Source organism: Leguminivora glycinivorella, chromosome 19 (assembly GCF_023078275.1).
Source record: "Leguminivora glycinivorella isolate SPB_JAAS2020 chromosome 19, LegGlyc_1.1, whole genome shotgun sequence".
NCBI classification, from domain to species: Eukaryota; Metazoa; Arthropoda; class Insecta; order Lepidoptera; family Tortricidae; genus Leguminivora; species Leguminivora glycinivorella.
The window spans coordinates 12,339,148-12,360,277 of record NC_062989.1 but is presented as its reverse complement, the minus strand read 5'-3'; the positions used below and the strand labels follow the sequence as shown (position 1 = coordinate 12,360,277).

The 21,130-nt window shown below is 36.6% G+C and overlaps 4 protein-coding genes across 4 annotated transcripts in view; 2 read left to right on the top strand and 2 right to left on the bottom strand.

The window, feature by feature from the left end:
- Positions 1 to 656, bottom strand: part of LOC125236675 (clavesin-1-like) — a 55,242-nt gene extending 54,586 nt beyond the window's left edge. The window contains exon 1 of the mRNA XM_048143577.1: positions 533 to 656. The gene's annotated coding sequence lies outside the window, so the exon portion shown is untranslated. The remainder of the gene's footprint in view (positions 1 to 532) is intronic.
- A 482-nt stretch (positions 657 to 1,138) lies between these two features.
- LOC125236402 (endoplasmic reticulum resident protein 29-like) lies at positions 1,139 to 2,353 on the top strand. The gene is made up of 2 exons (XM_048143192.1): positions 1,139 to 1,795; positions 2,071 to 2,353. Exons 1-2 carry the CDS (start codon positions 1,250 to 1,252, stop codon positions 2,275 to 2,277), a joined length of 753 nt encoding a protein of 250 aa, XP_047999149.1. The 5' UTR covers positions 1,139 to 1,249; the 3' UTR covers positions 2,278 to 2,353.
- Positions 2,354 to 4,128: 1,775 nt separating this feature from the next.
- Positions 4,129 to 11,574, bottom strand: LOC125236657 (ran-specific GTPase-activating protein-like). Its single transcript, XM_048143542.1, has 5 exons — positions 11,378 to 11,574; positions 11,041 to 11,232; positions 8,975 to 9,209; positions 6,800 to 7,066; positions 4,129 to 6,470 (listed from the first exon to the last, which is right to left on the bottom strand). The coding sequence occupies exons 1-4, from the start codon at positions 11,387 to 11,389 to the stop codon at positions 6,819 to 6,821; spliced, it is 687 nt and encodes a 228-aa protein (XP_047999499.1). The 5' UTR covers positions 11,390 to 11,574; the 3' UTR covers positions 4,129 to 6,470; positions 6,800 to 6,818.
- A 283-nt stretch (positions 11,575 to 11,857) lies between these two features.
- The window catches only part of LOC125236488 (leucine-zipper-like transcriptional regulator 1), a 29,315-nt gene continuing 20,042 nt past the window's right edge, over positions 11,858 to 21,130 (top strand). The window contains exons 1-2 of the mRNA XM_048143309.1: positions 11,858 to 11,938; positions 12,239 to 12,395. Of these exons, the coding sequence (XP_047999266.1) occupies positions 12,253 to 12,395 (143 nt within the window). The 5' untranslated portion in view covers positions 11,858 to 11,938; positions 12,239 to 12,252. The remainder of the gene's footprint in view (positions 11,939 to 12,238; positions 12,396 to 21,130) is intronic.

The following is a 21,130-nucleotide window of genomic DNA, read 5'->3' as shown; positions in this document are numbered from 1 at the left end:
CTACCTCGAACCGCGACCCGACGTGTTCCTTGATTCCTTCTCTGTCGCTCTTGTAAATGTGTACATAAGTGAGAGGGAAACAAGATTCAAGCTCGAGATTTCATTTTACAATCCATCGCTATGCTCAGAATTCAGTTAGCATCCCTCGCTTCGTTTAGGATTTAAAAAAATGGCCTCGACTTAAATATATTTTACATACACGTGAGTAGGTATCAGATTCAATCTAAACGTAAACGCTACAGGAATTTGTCTGTAAGAAGATACTTCCGTATTTATGAGTTTAAGACATTATTTTACCACCATTAAAAACTCCACCAGCCACCAGCTGAATTGATTTTTGCCACCATTAAGGCTGAGCGCACACGGAGGCGACAGTTGCACGGCGACATTTTTTGTCTCTGTCTTGGACGCATGTAGTAACGACAGAGACAAATATGTATACGTACGGGTAGCTGCTTTCTTTCTTTTCTTCCAGACTGTTGTGAATTAGGTACATCAACAAAATCCTGCTGGATAATGCAATCGCACTTACCTTGCCTTCCTTCATTCCTCCTTTTTACAAGTTCTCGGACGATGCATGATTTGAAAGGTGGTGGATATTTTAAAATATTAATTTAATCAGATTGAAAGACATAGCTTAGTTTAGTTTAGTTAGTCGGCTTGTCAAATTGTTTTTTTTTTGTAAATGAGAACTGTCACGTAAACAATAATCTACCGGCATTCGCGTTGACCAATCCCAAAAAAACACGGCCATGTGTCAAAAGAAAATTCCTGAAAATTCAAATAAAAAGTCCGTTCCACGCATTGTAATTTTGAAGACATTTCTATAATATCAAGTTCTTCATCTAAAAGACTGAAAATATGAAAAAATACAAAAGCTGAAATTATAACAAGATAAAATTTACAATAACACAAAATATGTAAAGGAAAATAGTAGTGCATATTGTCGAAGTAAAATAGAAATATAGTTACCCATGACTTAGCGTGAAACGAAATTTTTTTTATTTTTTTTTGGTTAAATGATTCGACCAATAGGAATAAGAAATGACATATGACTCGGCTGTTATGATTGGTTGATTTTTTTTTCAATGAGCTCATATAAAACAAACTGCTGTCAATAAATAAAAAGTTGACTGACCGATACTATTCTTTGTATTTAATTGTACTTCAAACAGTATTCGACTATCCACGTCGCAAACTATTATTTCTGTAACTACAGCATAAGCATATTCCCAAATCGGCATTGACGATGCAGTGGCACTTATTTCCCTTATGCCTCGCATTAGTCCTCCGATCAGCGTACTCTAATTCTCTCAGCGGTACGGTGGAATTAAACGAATACACTTTTGATAAGATCCTCAAAAAGTTTGATGCTACGCTGGTGAAGTTTGATGTGGCTTTCCCCTATGGGGACAAGCACGATGCATACACCGCACTGGCCAAGGACGCGAAAGAGGAAGACGATTTGCTGATCGCCGAAGTGGGAGTGAAAGATTACGGAGACAAGGATAACGAAGCGTTGGCGAAGAAGTACGGTGCTACGAAAGACAATTTCCCGGTAGTGAAGCTATTTTTAAAGGGGAAGAAGGAGCCAGTCACTTTCAACTCGGAGAAAGAGTTTACCAGCGACGAGCTTCGTCGTTTCGTGCGGGAACACACCGGGGTACACCTGAGCCTGCCAGGATGCGTGCGGAGCCTTGATAAGCTGGCCGTCAAGTTTATGAAGGCTGACAATGAAGACAGGAAGAAGATTCTTAAAGATGGAGAAGATACCTTCAAAAAATTACCTAGCAAAGTGAGTAATCAATAGAATTTTTTTCTAAATTTAAAGATTAATAGATTATTAACAATGAACAAAAGGTATGCTTGTTTCACTATCAATACATTAATTTCACGCAAAATGGGCTCAATGGTTGTGGACTTGCAGAAAATGCCAATTAAATCTAACGATAATCTAATGATAATTGCTTGTTAAAATTTTTGGAGAACCCCTGCCTATGTTACATTACAGGTACTATGAACATGATGCTCGAACTTACAATAAATCAAAATATTTCTTCTAATTTTCAGCAAGCTAACTCTGGAAAGATCTACAAGACAATCATGGAGAAGATAATCGAAAAAGGCGATGGGTTTGTCAAGACAGAACATGAGAGAGTCACCAAACTTCTCAGCGGCAAGCTCTCCGAGGAGAAAAAGAAGGAAATGGGACAGAGAATCAACATTCTCCAGACATTCCAGTTGCATGACACCAAAGGAGAAAAAGAAGAGCTGTGATTTTAATAATATTTAAATTACACTTAAATTTCTACTATTGTTCCCTCTTTGTATAAATGAGATTGGAGTAACAAGAGCAATCTAGTATTAATTTTTACAGGGTGTCATTTTAAATGATTTTATGTGTGTTTTGCACTACTGAGACATTCCAAATTCAAAGTAATATATTGCACTATATTTATATAATTTTATATCCTATATTAAATAAGCAACTTGAATGGTAGTATTTAGACTCATTTAGTGAGTGAACTCGCACTATGTAAATGGGCCCTTAAAATTCGTAAATGGTGACACAAGTGATTTGGTTGTGCTAGCACAGTGGGTGAATGTTTCAAAATGGGCCAGTGGCAAGTTGGCAACTAGCATAAGATAGATTAAAGGTAATGTAGGAACAAACTTGCATTTAAAATTATGACTGATTGGCCCTATCTAACCTAATTAACATAAATAATATTAATACACCAAAGTCAGATTTAATCAAATTCGGAAGTTTTACCTAATTGAGTTATTTATTTTCGTACTACTTTACTGTTATACAGTAGGTACGTTTCTGTAATATGGCTTAACTAATTCTACATATCAAATCCAACCATTTAAATCTGTAATCTAGCATTTTGTGTCATTTTTCATCAGAGTCTGAGTTGGTAGTTAGAATTCTGAGCGCTTCTGTATTATAACATTATGTTATTGCTTAGAAAAGGCCTAAAACCGCACTAACACAACATTAGAGCCAAATAGTAAGCTTCATTTGTGATCTGATGTAATGATGTTTCACCATTAAAAGTAGAGTCAATCCAAGATAAGTTAGCATTCTTAGGCACTGGTCCCACCGCAAGCAAGTAAGCTATGAGCTATCGGCTACAAAAACGAACAAAAGATAATCACTCCCGTGTGAAGAAAAGAGACACGGCGATGTTTATAGTTACTCGAGCTATCAAAATCGCCGTGTCTCTTTTATTTGAACGGGGGTGCTTATCTTTTGTACGTTTTTATAGCCGATAACTCATTCCCTTACTAACTCGCAACTCGCGGTGGGACTAGTGCCTTAGCAACGATTTTGATAGTCCCGCATGTCATCAAAAGTTTGATGTTTAAAGTAACATTTGATGCACGACGAGTCTGTCTAAATCGTAGCCAACCTATCTGAGTCAGACTATATGCAGAGCATAAAACATAAAAGCTAGTTTGAGATGCAGTGCACACGACGTAAGCCATACATTACTTATGGAACATTAGCTATTGAATTCATGTCTCACATGATTTTACCAGACTAGGTATAAGCATTGGACATTTACACGTGTTTTGTAACGTGGAAATTATTGCCTCGTTTTTACGGTTCGCCGCTCGTAAAACTGGCTATTGTTATTATCCAGTCGAGTTTCGCAATATTGAGCCGAATCGAACTATTGCTCGACATTGTACTTATTTGTGTACTTGTTTATGCATTTTGCACGTGTGATGAATGTATGAAATACATTAGTGTGTAATATTTCATATGATTTTTATTTTCATGTCCCAAATACTACACTAAGAGCACTGAAATATGTTGTAAACATAATTATTCAAAAATGCCCATGAAATCCAGTTTTAAAATTCAGTCCTAATATTTATCTGGATGTGTTGCCCAGTTAATATTTCCTGTTGTATATGTAAAACTTCGGATTACGCTATATGTATTATAACAAAGAAGGAACATCTAAATTAAAAGTACATAAATAACATAGGTAGGTAAATTGGGGTAATTAAATATGACGCATAATTTCAATTTCCGGAAATGACCCTTAATTCCATAGAATCAAAGATCATTTTTGGAATTACCCAGATTCATTTTGGTCGATTAAATAAAAACCGTTTTTCACGAATTACATTTATTTTTACGATATCGAATAACACGTAAAAACAACTTTAGGACTTCCGTCACAAAATTAAATTGACCACGATAAAAGTTACCAACGGAATGTAAAAGCAAACATTTTTGAATAACTCCTATTTTTAATCCTTCTATTGCCACAGCCAAATATGGTCATAAAATAGATAGACACAAGGTACAAACAGTCATTTTAAGGCTGTATTAGATGGCGCGCGAATGCCAACTCTCATGCGATTTTAGTTACATTGCGGTCTCTTCAGGTTACATACAATTCAAAATAATTATGCAATGTAATGAAACTGGAGAGTTCTCACTCCGTGTAAATGTACCTTTATTCGAAATTTGGCGCGTGACATTAAAAGGGTTGACATGTTCACTGCCCAGTGCTTCTACAAATGGGTTATGCCTTAAGGCCTTATTACAAAGAGCGGGACATTGAACCTGTTAAATTAAAATATTTAAATCCAATTATGCATAAATGAATCTGTTGCAATATATCACGTCAACATATCCATCTATGTTAGTTAAATTAAAAATGCAATTCATTAGAACTTGAATACACTTCCCGTACCGTTTACGGTAAAATACGATAAAATAATGTATGTACTTCATAATTCCAAGTATTCCAAATCGTATGAAACTACAAAGTTTTTAGGGTAGTAAAATTTCGTCAGTAAAAAAAATGCATGGTTACCACTAAACGTATATTATTAGACCCAATTACCGAGGTTGAATAACTTTAAACTAATTTCTTTACCTTATCCTCCCGATAGACAATATCATACACAATCTGAAGAAAAAATGTTACTTTTCCTAACCTATAAGTTTTTGATTTATTCTCCATGGTAACAGGGTCTACACATTGCTTATTCTATCTTGTATTCAATCTGAAATTCAAATCCAAATATCACGACATTCATGCCTACAAGTAAAAGTTTTATTTTAACAACTTAAAACAATGATTAGATACTGTAACATGCAATAAAGTAAGTTAATAATTATGAAGCTTATCAGGAAAATGCATAAATAAGATTTCAATAAAATATATCAATCATGAATTTGAATTACAGAAAACGAGATAAGATAGTCATAGAAAAAATATCATTAACATTGCTGTTGCCCTAGAAACTAACTACAAACATAGTTATTTTTAGATTTAACCACTTTTCTAGTACCTATCATATTTGTAATTATACTTATTGTGGCAATAGTGGCCTCAATTGGATATTACATTGGCCTTGAGCTGACCTATACCGTTATAACTAGCCGTTCTATAAATTTTCAGACATGATTGACACCAAATTTATGAAATATCTGCTTAGAATCATGAAAAAGCGACCCCACATTTTTTTTAGTATTTCTATGTAGAAATAACACAAATTTTATTTGTGTCTAACCTGTCAAACACAAATTGATTTCATTTCTCATTTACAAAAAATTTAGGAGTCAAATCTACAGATTCCTCCATTACAATTCCATTCAATAAAACAACTGATAACTTAACCTATATTAATGAATTTAAACTAGCAAGCCCAAAATAACCTTAGGATACCTTTTACACGTCAGCGTCACTGTTCTACAATGACATCACAGTATAAACTTGCAGGTATTAGCCGGGTCCACACGTCGCGAGGCAATGTGCTCGCGAGGCAAACGTGCTATGTAGACGTGCCAAAAGATTGGCCTTTGCATTGATACGGAAGCGTACGAACGTGTCATGCTATTTCAGTCAGTGTCAGTACAAGATGCACTTACATTGACTGAACTAGCATAACAAATACGAACATTTCCAGAAAAATACTAAGGCAACCCTTTTCGCACTACTTCTGTATGTAGATGTGCCTCGACCTGGCTGACAGTTTTAAATTCGGGCTTCTTATACAAACTTGGCACCCAAAAGGTTTTCATGCTTGCATGTTAATTATTTATCATTGTTATTTGTGTGATTTAGAGGCATGATCATTTTAGCAAGTAGTTTAAAAACAACAGTTTTATGCAACCAACCCCAGTCTTAAAAATAAGAAATACTACTATTTTTGGTTTCACATGATATCCCGAAATCACACACTAACTCACATATCAATTGATTCGTTTCATAACCTGGCATTTCATCTTTACTTAGCTCTAAATTGAACTATGGCCTTACATCATCAAAATTCAAAAAAAGCATGACAAAAATCGTCTTTTTCTTCTGACCATTCAACAACAGTGTAAATTGAGAGGTTAAGACACTCATCATTCAATTTTACAAACTGTGGCAGTTTTACGTTATTATTACTAATAAAATTATGAAACATTACATGTTACAGTACACTAACAAACTATAGACCGTCAACCAAATCTTGTCACTAGAAAAATGCGGCAAATTTGAAAAATCGCGGGCTAGCAACACTAGTTTTGAAAATCGGTGGAAATTCGCGTGTCATTTGTATCTTATCTGTGGAAATCTCCACCCTACCAAAAAGAGAAATAACTAGCACATATCCGTCCCTTTTTAATACATTATCTAATTCGTAAGGAAGGAGCGAGCCCCTTGAAAAAAAAATATCTGTGGCTGTTCGACGTACATTGCTGGTTTTTGTTCGTTTCATAGGGATACCATACTTTAGTTTGATATACATTGCTACTGCCAAAATTTGGTTGACAGGCTATAGACACTAAACTAAGCAAGTTATTCAGATTTTTCACTTTCCACTGTGAGCTCTTTGAGCTTCAGAACAACACCTTCCGAATCCTTATCAGTTTTATCCGTTGTTTTTTCATCAGACTTGTCGGAACTCTTTGGCTCTGGAGTGTCCGTGTCTTCACTCCGAGTGATGCTGCTTTCATCATCGGACGACGGATCCTGGGTATACAGGCTACATTTAGTCCGGACTATTTCTTGCGCTTCGGCGAATTTCGCCTTCCACAGTTCAGCATCTGTAATTAGAAAGTAATTGGTTAGATAACGTGCGTGATGGATGTTAGTAGAGTTTTTAGGGAAGTATGATTACATTGATTACTGAAGTAGGTATTACGTGTTGCAATTATAGCTTTTACGATTATCCTAAAATCAACATATAACAAGAAGAGGAAACATGATTGCTGGCTTTCTTTGTTGTACTCTTTTTACGTTATAAAGTAAAACATTATTCAATCTTTATAATTTTAAGTACCTATCTGTCTAATATCTGTAAAATCAATAAACAGCTAGAAATTTATAAACTAAACCGCTACGACTGTAAACTCAAGTTACAAAACTGGCTTCAAACACTAAAGTACCAGGAAACAGAAACTCTTTTAACATACATACAATCACGCCTGTATCCCATAACGGGGTAGGCAGAGCACATGAAACTATTAAAGGTTCAGTGCCACTCTTGGCAAGTAAGGGGTTGAAAGAAAATGAAACTGTGACATTGCAGTGACAGGTTGCCAGCCTCTCGCCTACGCCACAATTTAACCCATATCCCACAGTCGCCTTCTACGACACCCACGGGAAGAAAGGGGGTAGTGAAATTCTTAACCCGTCACCACACAGGCAACTCTTTTAAGCTGTCTAAAATAATTTAACTCATAAACTGTCACTAATATTTGCTAATATGTAGGTATTTAAAATAAGATACCTATAGTTCATGTACACTTCATTATAAATTACACATGTTTAGATTTAAGTTTTGATGATAGAATTCTGTCAACCACTATCTATCATGTAAACATTAACCAAGGAATCGCTGACTTCCGAGTCACAGGTTTCAACCTAGTTCGGGAGACAAGAGGCATGACCCTGGTGAACTGATACAAACTGAACTATAAGCTTTTCTGTACCTATATTTTGGACATATAATTGTGTAGCTTAACTTCAAAAGTGGGTAAATTCTGCTATAAGGTTGATTATCTTTCAGATTATATTATATTTTTTGTATAATCAACCTTATAGCAGAATTTATTCGTAAACAATTTGAAAAACGCCTTGATCTTACGTACGCTGTACTCTATTGTGTGATCTGGGTGTACAGTCAAGTTCATAAATATGTGTACATTTCTTCACCTTAATGCGTTGCAATCTCGACTGTACTTATTATAAATGTTGCAGCAGAGAAAAATTAGGAGGCACATCCGATGAAACCGCCCGTGTTGCGGTGACTGTTTCAGAAGAAACTCAATGTCTGCTTCATATAAAACTTACTCTGAGAACACCAACAACTTTGCAACTTTGACATCCACAAGCCTTCGTCAGTTTTCCGTGATCATCATGCATGCAACTGCGTCGAAATATCGGGAGCTCGACAAAAATCAAAAAGGTAATCACGGTCTATATCCTGGTCAATATAAGTCTAATGAAAAGGACCGTGAATCATTCAAAACTCTTACTCTGAGAATTTCCAAACTTGAAAGTGAGCAGCTCTTGTTTCATAGTCTCATCAGCAAAGTCAGCGAACACAGACCAGTTGAAGGCCTTGTCAAAGCTACAGTACACATTCATACAAGTGTTGGTTGTGATACTTGTGATGTACTAGCTAGGACACTTTACTAAAAAACTTACTCTGAGGATTCCCAAACTTGATAGCCAGCAACTCCTGTTTCATAGTCTCATCGGCAAAATCAGCGAACACGGACCAGTTAAAGGCCTTATCGGAGCCACAGTGCATATTCATACAAATGTCGGGGGTAGAGTTGTGCCATTCCCGAGAATGTTCTCCCGTTTGTATGGGAAATGTTCTCTCAAGAGAATATTCTCCATAGTAAAATGAGAACGTTCTCGAAAACGGCACAACTCTAGTCGGGGGTGATTGAATGGTTAGTATTAGCCCACTTTAAGCATCTTCTCTACTTAAAACCACTTACTTTGAGGATTGCCAAACTTGATAGCCAGAAGTTCTTGCTTCATTGTCTCATCAGCAAAGTCAGCGAACACGGACCAGTTAAAGGCCTTATCGGAGCCACAGTGCACGTTCATACGAATGTCGGGGGTGATGAAGTGGTTGGCGCACACTTTGAGCGTCTTGTCACGACGCATCACCACACGCACAGTGTTGTTCGCCTTGTGCCGGAGGAGCTTGATGTCGCCTGTGCCGCGCTCCTGAAGATGAAAGATAAATAAATTTAGTAAAAAATTACTCTTTAAACCTCTTTATAGCATAAAATATTATTACATAATTATGGTGTTGTTTTTTCCACACAACTTCGCACAGTAGTATACACTTTGCGTGTAACATGAGGGAACAAAGATTTTATTTTAACTACGACCATATTTCGGAGGGCAAAATAAAGATAAAATGTTATATGACGTCAAGCAAATTTCGCCAAACATAAAAATTTGTTTCTTGTTTGTGTATTAATTTATCCACCGGTTAAATCAAGATTTTTTTTATGCAAATCATTATTCAAATGCAATATTAAATTTTTATAGACAAATACAGGTTCCAGGCATAGATAATATGGTTTTCCCCTCACTAGCTCGGAAACACGTGTTAATACCAGCGGGTAAAAACGCATTTTATCCACTAGTGGATAAAGTAATTTGACCTTGAATAGAGGCAAATTTTCTGCTTTAAAATTGATAAAAGTGGGTTAATCTAGAGATGAAGATGTTTTACCACCTGTGGAACCACTGGAAGCAGTGATAAACGCGTTTTTTGCGTTGTACTTTCCTCGCTATAGTGAGGGGAAAAGTTTTGTGTTACACACGAGTGCAATAGTTATTTGTTATACAAGGGGGCAAAGTTGTATTTTAACGCCGAGTGTGGAATTGAAAAACGAGCAAGTGAAAGGATTCTATAGTTGAACCACGAGCGAAGAGAGTGGTTCAAGAATAGAATCCTGAACTTGCGAGTCTTTTAACACACGAGAAGTAAAATACACTTGCACCCGAGTGTAACACAAAACTTTTCCCCTCACTACAGCGAGGAAATTACAACGCAAAAAATGCGTTTATCACTGCTTCCAGTAGTTCCACAGGTGGTAAATCATCTTTATTACTACATTCACCTACTTTTATCAATTTTAAAGCAGTTAATTTGACTTTATTCAAGGTCAAATTACTTTACCCACTAGTGGATAAAATGCGTTTTTACCCGCTGGTATTAAAGGACAAAACACGTGTTTCCGAGCTAGTGAGGGGAAAATGTATTTTACTTCTCGTGTGTTGAAAAACTCGCAAGCTCAGGATTCTATTCTCGAACCACTCGCTTCGCTCGTGGTTCAACTATAGAATCCTTTCGCTTGCTCGTTTTTCAATTCCACACTCGGCGTTAAAATACAACTTTGCACTCTTGTATAACAAATAACTATTTCCTTGAGAAGAACTTAAGAAAGTTTTTGGGCCTATCAACGCACAACTTTTTAGTATCATGTAGAAAACAGTCAACTTTCTCAGTCCATTAGAAATAAATCACACAATTTTGCTGCTGTCAGATTGAAAGAAATAACACTGGTAGAGATAATATTGATTTTTTGGGGGGGGGGGTTGTTGCTGCAAATATTGCACAACCTTATTACATATCTTAAAATGAGAAATACACATTAGAAATAACCACAATCTGAGATTTGCTTTACACTTGAGATTGAAAAACATATGTTTTTTGTATGATATAACCTAAAAAAATCATGCTTGGTGATAGTTATGATCAAGAACTAACAAAGTCCAGTAATTATAGATTTTAACAAAAATGGTAAATGATCCATCAGACAAAATAAATAAAGTAGAAAAAGAAAGTAGCTTTCTCTCTTACACTATAAAAAATATAAGATAAAAAAATTGTAAAAATAAAGGCAACCAATAAAAATGTTTTAAGGCTTCTTGAGCTGCTTGAATAGAGGCCATAGAATATAATGAAGTATACAACCTGGAACAATGATAGCTTTTTAATATTATAACAATGAACACTGTCTCATGGAAACAAAGAACTGACCTTCCACTCATGATCGGCCGTGTCGTATCTGTAGAGCCGTGCGCGGATCTTCACCAGCTCCTCCTCCTCCTCCTCGTTCGTGTGAATGTCCACCAGCGGCAGCGACACGATGGGGTCGTAATGGGGGTCATGCTCTGGGGTTTCCACTTCGCCTCCCTCGCTCTCACTGTTGCGCCTAACGCTTTCTTCAGTCTAAAAATTCAACAAATACTTTACTGTAATAAACTTGAAGTATTAAAGGCTAAAACCACTCCAAAGCTATCAATTATCGAAAAAGAAAACTCCCATCCGTTTAATTTTTCCGTTTACAAATTTGAATGATAGTGATAAAACTTACCGGTGAAGACATTTTTAAGCAGTAACTTAAACCGATAGACAGTAATGTCGTATAGAATAAAGTTTACTTGTATCCAATGTAAACACTGTTTTACGAGTTTTGAGACAAACTAGATGTATTACATTTACAATGAAAATATAACAAAAAAATCGCCAATTGCGTTGCGTGAGATCTTCAGTCACTTTTGATAAACGTTCAGAAAATTCGTGTAAACAAAAGAAAACTTTTGTCTGTTGGCAACTATAATCAATTTGAATTAATGAACGAAATAAGCAGTTTCACACTATCGAACCACAGCGGATAATGTCTGGAATGGCGAATTTTTTCGTATTTGTGTATGATATGTATTAAAAAAAAACAACCCACATTGATTTGTAGCAGACGCACTAAAATAAACCTTACAAGTACATGTTACGGTTAATAATGCAATGAACAAAATTAATGTAAATTTTTGACGTTTCTGATCAATCTCTTCATACTACACACGGATTCATTGAAAATTTGTTTGTTTGTATCACGGTTATTGTTTAGTGATAGTTTTTCTTGAATACGGTTTGAAAAGTAAGTCTTGAACTTCATTTACCAAAAGACTGAGCAGTCTTAAATTATGTGGTTCGGTTAAGATATGTGAACAACAACAATAACTAAATTGCGGATGCATGTATTTAGCGACCTATTTCCGCGTCCCGTTTATTTTAGGCGTTGTTCCTGTTTTACCGGAATAGATATTTAAGAAACTGGGTTTCTAGCTTCGCCGTCTAGTCTAGTCTGTACACGGCTGGCTCTAAGTAATAAGTAGTACACCTACATCGATTAGTCAGGGAGTGAAGTGTAATAGCCACTGTGTTTTCTATTTTAAAGGAAAGGCCGCCTGAATGCAGAGCCGGGAGAAGATGATAACGGAGCAGCTGCGGAATCCGAATGAGCTAGACATCAGCCTTCGGATGGAGTTCGGTCCGTTTGAGACAGTGCACAAATGGAAGAAGTTGTCGGAGTGCTATGAATTTGTTGGAGCCAAGTAAGATTATATTTCCTCGCTTCATTGTTCGATATAATTATTAAGTTTACATTATTGTAGTTTATTTAATCTACTGGCAACATATTGCACGCTTATTTTAGAGATTTATAAAAAATAAGTATTTCAATTGCCTCTAAACCCCACCCTCAGGTCGGTGTCAACCGGCGGTGGCAACCTCATTATTTTTTCGTGCACGGCAACAGACGCACGCGTCCACTGCACTATCTTTTGATACTAAGTTTATCTTGGTCGTTGGCAATGCCAAAGCGTAAAACGCACTGACCAAGAAAAACAGTGGACTAGTATTTTTATCATCATCTACGGATGATCACACAACGCGTACTTTTAACAAGACGCGAGCCTGGGGTTGACCGTGAGTCAACACGAAGGCATAACTCATGTAAGACATGGTGATTCTATTACGAACACATGTTGATATGAACATTAGTTACTGAATGTTATCCGCGAGATAACACTAAGTAAGACGCGCATTCGCGCATATGGGTGAAATCTACACCGAGAGAAATTTGCATTGTGAATTTAACAAGTTCGACTTGTTGCGGTTTATCCGTTTGAATCAGCCAAACGTATGTTTAAAACAATATGTGTCAAGTTGTTTTTATAAAATCGACTTGTTGATTCAAATATATTGCCGATTCAAATGACAAGTAGCTTGTTGTCTGAACCAAAGAGCACGTAGGTGCTATTTTAACCAAAAAATTTGTTGAACGAACATGAAACTGGTTGTATTTTCTCTCAGTGTACCCACAATTTTGGTACTATTTTTATTTTAGTTTTTATAAAACTAAATTATGGCTTGGTTTTTGTTCTGTTCAGAAAGCACCGTTGCTTTCTCGAACAAGAAGTCACGGAGACCGAAATGGTACATTCCGGACAACCAACTCGATTACCAGGACTCGAATTCTCCATACATCGAGAATGTTCCGGAGATCTTACCTGAAGACGCAACACCCTGCGGGTACGGCGCCAGGCTCAACTCCTGAAAATTCAGCTCCAAAAGTACCTGATTTGGACCCAGACCTGGTTATCGCGTTTAGGTGAGGCTATATACCGACCATACACCCATATTTGGGGAAAAATTCACGGTAACTTAGCCTCCCCTTGGTTATCATTAGTCCGCAAGGGTTTACCAAAGATTTGAAGGATAAGATATTAAAAGAATACCTTATCTCCGAAAATTGTACGCTTTTTTAAGCATTTAGATGCTTCATGCAGAAATTTCTGCGGCCATTACAGCCATGCTGTTTGTGGCAGCTGCTAGTTGGGTGTAGGCATTACAGCCATAAACCAAGCTATTACTGTTCTATTGACGTCTGATGATATATAAGATCACTGCTACCAAGCTGTTAAGCGACAGTTGTCGCATCTTATCAGACTTGCATTATTGCAAAACCCAAGCACGTACAAGGCTTGTCACACCCAGGTTATAAAAACCCTTCTTGACCATAATTCAAGATGCGGGCGATTTACTCTATGGAAGTAAACTCCCGGAAAAAATAAAAGCCTCAAAAGTAATTGAGAAACAATGGCTACAGATAAAAAAGTCTGTATATTCGGGAAAGAGCAACACGGCTCCATCAACTTCGACAACAACGTCGGCGCGCAACCAATACCAGTTTCAGGGAAACGGGTCAGGCCTTTCTCGTTACCAGTCGAAAACGGCGGGGGGGGAGCCCAGAGAAGGACAGCAGTCAACCAACCCCGAACCCGCCAGCCAGACCAGCAGGCCAGGGCAAGCCCCGTGCCACTCCTCAACAACGAGTCAGTTACCTCAAGCTGGTAAAATAAAATATTTTTTATGATGGCTGGTCAAAAATAACATCAAATGAAGTTATTTTAGATTCGCTTAAAAACGGTTGCTCGGTAACTTTTGAACGTCCGATTTTTCAAGACGTTGTACCCCAAATAAATTGGGCAAGTAGTGAAAAAGCCGTTATGGAGGTACGTCCAAAATTTAATTCAGCTGGATGCAGTTGTCCCTTGCATCCCACAGCATGACCAGTTTATTTCGAGAACGTTTTTGTCACAAAAATGTAATGACACCAAACGTTTTATTCCAAATCTCGAAAAGCTGAACAAATTTATTCCTAGAGAACATTTCAAAATGGAAAACCACAGACCAACTGTTAAGCTTATACTTACTAACAGGTAGCTTCATGGCTACAGTTGATTTGAAGGAAGCTTACCCACTGATTCTTATTGCGAGACATTGCCGCAAATATCTGAGCGTCCATTTTGAAGATGAAAACCCTAGTTTATTAACTTAAATGAATTTACGGCTTTGTCTTATGGTCTTTTTTAGCGCGGTATTTTATGTGTCGGGTACTCTTATGTAGAGTGTTTACGAAACGTAAACGTTAACCTACTAGAATGCTTGTGCTTTGTCATAAACTATACTAATAGGACATTAAAACCGCGACAGGTTTGTCGAGACTTAGGTTTTATGTTCAACTCAATCGATTTTTTTACCTACGGGAAAAATGAGAGAAAAATCGACGTGATGGTTAGAAAATCTCTGTCACTACACTCTTGTTCCGTTAGAGAATTATCTCAACTGATCGGAGTACTTATTGACGCATGCCCTGCAGCTAAATTTGGGTGGCTATATACTAAAATTCTAGAACGCCAAAAATTTCTAGCCTTGCAACGCGACCCAAACTATAGTAAGAAAATATTAAATGATCCGAACTGGGGGATGAATATTATATTCTCTTGCACACGGAGCGTCGAGATCCGAGGAAAAAGCTTTCCACATAAACCAATTGGAAATGTTAGCAGTATGTTTACCTCTTAATATTTCTTTAATGACCGTCGTTGTGACTGTTTTATATTAATTCGTATAGACAATACGAAAGCTATAACTGATATAAGCGATGAAAATCGCATGGGCAACGTTCAATTTCGAAATTTGACCGACCCTTTCAGACGGATTTGGCAGTGGTGCGAAGAAGCTAAACCTTTGGTTTTTTTGCATCGTATATAAATATTAAATATACGAAAAACAATATAGAAGTAGACCAGGTATCACGAAATGTGAATCTCGATACTGAATGGGAACTATCTCATGAAGCGTTTATACTGCTACGCATAATAGCAGCGTTTTACCTTACAATAAAACGCATATTAAGCGAAGTACCTTATTTGAAGCCTATTTTATTATATTTGAGAGAGAGCAATCCTGTTAACAGATGACGTAGCGGTTCAAATATTAGCTGACAGTAGTCGCCATAATCCCCACCACCAGTTTTACCCTTCCAGTTTTATCCCCTCACCACCGGGCGGTGGCGCCTACGGGCGCCGTTTGCCTCATTGGTTCTCAAATTATAACCAAGACAAAGTTGCAATAAGTGTACAATTTACTAAAAGGTTGCAATAATTATTTTTAATATGTACATTTTAAATAAAAACAGGGACATACCAGTATACATTGGAGTGTATAGGTGTTGGATTTTGCAACCTGAATGGTGAAGGTGATAAAAAACATTAGTGAGTTCAACCTACCCTCCATGGGTGTAATAAAAGTAAAGTGGTTTATTGCAACGGAGTACTTTAGCCACTGGCGGCCTAAAAACTATAGGCTTCAAATAAGGTACTTCGCTTAATATGCGTTTTATTGTAAGGTAAAACGCTGCTATTAAGCTTCCTACCGTTATTTGAAGCCTATTTTATTATATTTGAGACCTGTCTGTGACCGCCTGGTGGCCAGCATAACGCCAATGTGATTAATTCCTTATCATTAGTGAAACTGGTGGAAACAACTAGTGCACTTAATAATCTGCGTGTGTGGGTGAATCATTTCAATTCAACCAACTAAGTGGAATCTGCAGTGATACATGTTACTATTTTTGTGAATACTGTATTTTTAATAAATCAATGTGAATCAAGTTATAAGATTAAATCTTATTTCTAAAAGCGAGTTCATATTTTTATTTCATTTCACCCATCAAATCATAATTTTCGGTATTGTCTGTTTCTATTAATTTCAGGATGCTTTATCATTATGCATCGATCTACTTCGCAAAAAGAAAGTGAAATCTTGTTGAGGCATTACAAGCCACAATGCTATTTGTCTTTATCACAGCAAAGCATATATGTTAGATCTATAGATCTCAGTATAACTAAGGCATAATACTGTTTAGGTTACGTTACAGACACAAAATTATCTTCATGGCTTATTCCTTTGTATTAATATTTATTTGAAAGTTCTTATAGTCTTTATGAGGAATCAAGTGCACTTATACAACATTTTACAAAAACAACGGGATCTCCCTTGAAGATATATAAAATCGACTACAATATTTCCTTACTTTGTTGTTAGCATATAATGGCTAAACAATGTCAAGTGTGTACGTACAAATTTGAACAAAGGTGATCATTGCGTGATGTCACAGTATGTACATGCATTGTATTTCCAGGCCGATTTAAGCTGGCATATACGAACAAAAGACGAATTTCTTGTGCCCACCTAAAGGTGAATAATAGTAGTATACAGAGCGCAGCTATTTAGTCAATAAATTATCTTTTAATTTATAAGATTTTCGTTTCAGTCCATTTTTAATATGTACCACCCTATAAGTGGTTTCATTTTGTTGTACATACACGTATTTGCAATTAGTTGGGTTGATATGGTAAGCAGCACTACCTTTGCTAATAAGTTGTAGTATAGCTAGAAAAACACTGGTTTTCGCTTATCATTGTAATATATAAGTATCAACTATATCTGCTAGATACACATTATGATAAGATATATAAATAACTTGGACTGTAGGCCTAACTGAAGAGTTATGTTTGAAAAAAGACTAAAAATAGTTCCAAAATAGATTTTAGCATTGATTTGGCCCCATAAATTAGTTATGTCAGAGGCGCATAGCTCTAATATTAGTACATTTTATGTATTTTAGACGAGTAGCCAAGCAAGACACTAAATAATTCATAACTTATTTTTGTCAAAAACAAGGGAAGAATGTAGGCAGACTCGGCGATCAGTTCTTGTTGAACATTGGTAATATTCTTGCAGCAATAACCTTCGCGGTTATTTGCCTGAATGAAGCTCCCAGAATAATTAGTGTTTGATACTAAAAATCTTAAAGAGCCGTCTTTTAGCGTTAGGAGCAGATTCAAGCTAATGAAGAGGTACATGTTGTATGTACATTCTTCTAACGTCACATTTAGGATTACGGTGCATCCCTTTTCTCGAAAAGAACTTTGGTCTCCTTCTTACCCAGAGAGCGGGTTTCTGTGGGATGTTAGACAAGTTGTCTAGGAAATCTAGAAGGTTCTTGATTTGGAATCGATATCAATCATTTGATTTAAAAGTCTTGTATAGCATGGCTTATTATCGTTCGGACAGGTACCGTACAGATAAATTTTATTCATCTCTGATCATATCATACCCTATGTGGGTCATAGGTATTTACATACGGTAAACATCCAAATTGTTCTTATATATATTATACGTGGAAGGTTAAACAATTCCAACGTTATATTCACATACAGCGGGGTACAAACTTATATATTATTATGTCCACAGAAGGAAGTGAAGTGTCTAACTCATAGGAAATTAATAAAGGGTTAAAGATCTGAGTCTTTGATGACGTGAATTTGATAGTCAACACAAATTGTCAGGTTTTTGCAAGCCAATTACTCAGTTCCAGTATAGATTACCACAATCTTAGATATAGGAACAATTTGGTTATTTACCACTTTACTTTACTTACTTACTTTACTTTATTTACCAGCTGGATTACGAAGATTACACCCACTAATCCAACCTTTGCTTTAATAAGGAACTAGGCTCATCCCGTTCCACGTGACTTGTATTCAAAGTCATTGATTTGGTGCTGGTGGTGCTGGTTTCAGCGCTAGTGCGAGCTTCATGCTGCTAGCGGAGCCGGCAATACATATGTGGTTGAAAAGAGCCATTGACCGGTAAGTTCGCTTAGCTAGTCGCTGGCGGCTGAATAGGTTAGGTTAGGTTAGATATTTCATGAATATGATGATTTGTATTTGAAATGTATATTTACTTAATAGCATGCGTTTTCGTGGTAGTAGCTCGATACGCAATAATACACAGTATATGACTTGTGGTTGCTTTACGGAAGCATATATTTATGTTATTGTAATATGGCCAGACGCTTAATTAACCACTTTGCGGGTCTTCCCTACACAGGGGCTATGCTAATATTCTGTCATTCCAATTTAAGTATATGTACTGCCGAAGCAAATACTACTTGCATTATCAAAGCACTTGTTTAGCGATATGTAACAGGCTAATACATATGTTTTATCATATCTTGCTTACCTACTTAAACCCTGCAAAAACAGTTTAAGAATGCTGTTTACATTAATATAAGAATATCCGGTTCCTGATAGTTCTAGCAGAGAGCTGAGTTGTAAGTTTAACACGCCTTGCGGAGGCTATAGCCGTGACGGCCAAAATCTCTTCAGAGATTATGTTTCGTTGGCTGAATATTCACAATATATTCATAATATTCACACGCCTTACGCAGGCAAATTATGAATATTATGGAATGGCAGATAAAATTTTATAAAAAGGCAAGTTCTATGATCACGCTACATTGTGCAGGCCAGGACGGGCTTGCTATATCATTGGTAATTCATTACACTAGATAGATAGTCTCATAGGCTCCTTTCTTTTATTTCGTCTGCTAGTGAAGCAGTCAAATAACTAAAAATAACAAACAAAGGCCTTGCGCAGGCTTATTATTTGTTGGGTAAGTAGAAATACTTACACGTCTTGCGCAGACGGAAGTACGAGTAATTAGAATTAGATACATAGGCTTGGCGGAAACTTTCCTAATTACACGGATTTCCCGCTAACATTTGCCCAGCCTCGCAAATCGTCTCAATGGATATCCCAAGCAACAATGTTATTATAATGATGTCTCTTTACGCCTTGCGCAAGCGGAAATTATTAGAGTAGGTATTCGAATAAAAAACAAATTTCGGGTCTTTTCTTTGTAACGCCAAATCTAGGATATGAGCCGATACGAATACTGCATAGTCAACACATCTGCTTGCGCAGCAGAATAATAATAAATTTATTGCACAACAACTTGTGTACTTAAATCAGCAGACAGTCACTTACTATTTATTTATAAATCCTAATTGGATAGAAGCAAAAGATCATTAGTGACTCTCCTGTATGTGGTAATTTACAACAGAGTAGGTACCTACTTTAAATAATAATGTTATTCTGGTAAATCTCCGACCTCACACTATAGACATAGGGTGAAATAGCCATTTTTTAGACATAGAAAAGCATGTATATCACATTACAATTTTATATCACATACAGGGGTTTCACTCAAAATCTTTTACTTTAGCTAGAGTAGCAAACTTCCAGTAACTCTATTATTATTATTAGTACCGGAATTTTATTCAACGCTTACACTTAGAACGATACTGTGCATCAATAGTAGGCACTCTTTACTTAAGAATGAAGAAAATAACATAATAGTAATAATAAATGCTGGAGTTTGCTTTTGTCCTTTAGGACGGGAACAGAGGCCCGGCCCAAGCGGGGCTTCATTAACCCTAAAGTAGACCGGACCCTAATAGGGAATCCAATATGACACTAGAACCTTTAAAAGTTGAAACAACAAGGTTTTAAACGTGTCCTAGGTTTTACCTACTTAATCGTTAATGAATTGCATCTTAGCTTCTTGCGAGACCATCAAAATTTTGAAAGCAATCACTGTTACACGCCATAGCCTGCATAGTAATAATACTGGGGATATGCACGGAAAATATCAGGTCATAAATATATTCTTAAAAATTTAAGCGTCCCTCACAAAATAGTAGTCAAGTATCCTAATAGGATGCACTTTATCCTTGCGCAGGCTTGTGCAAAAAAATTTAATTACTTAGCAACCGTTAAGAACGTAAACTTTGCATCAACAGACATTTCTGCAAAATATGCTCATTCAGGAATGAGACCGCGACCACTTAACAACTTATAAATTATGACGACAAAGATGCGCCTTTCTTTTTATAATTAACGAACAATTTATGAAATCGTGGTCTAACTTAAACTGTCTCAATTCTCAATGACCTGATCCGTGCTTATGGCAAACCGATTCACTGTAAATAAAGTAAAACAAATGCTCGTCGCTTACTTACCGCGACGCCTTCGCTGCGCTCGAAATGTCAGCTTATCTAAAAATATTGCGACGGACAATGAATGTCCGTCACGTTTTATTATTTATAATCGAACGGTAAAACCGTTAAAATATGAAATATTTTGTAAAAATATTACATATTTTTTACTTACAAAAAATTCTAAGAATCTCGGAAATTCTAAGAATTTTTTGTAGTGAACCGTACGCTCCGAAGAACAGAACGCCAAATGAGGCAAACGGCGCCCGTAGGCGCCACCGCCCGGTGGTGAGGGGATAAAACTGGAAGGGTAAAACTGGTGGTGGGGATTATGGCGACTACTGTCAGCTAATATTTGAACCGCTACGTCATCTGTTAACAGGATTGCTCTCTCTCAAATATAATAAAATAGGCTTCAAATAACGGTAGGAAGCTTAATGTATACTGCTGGTGAGCCTGATATTGATCTTTTGTCTTCTCGCTCCAATGCCAAATGTACACTTACTTATCATGGTGGAAAGACCCAGATGCATCAGCTGTAGATGCTTTTACACTAGACTTTTACAGTTTTCCTCCATTGCCGATCATTTTAAAAT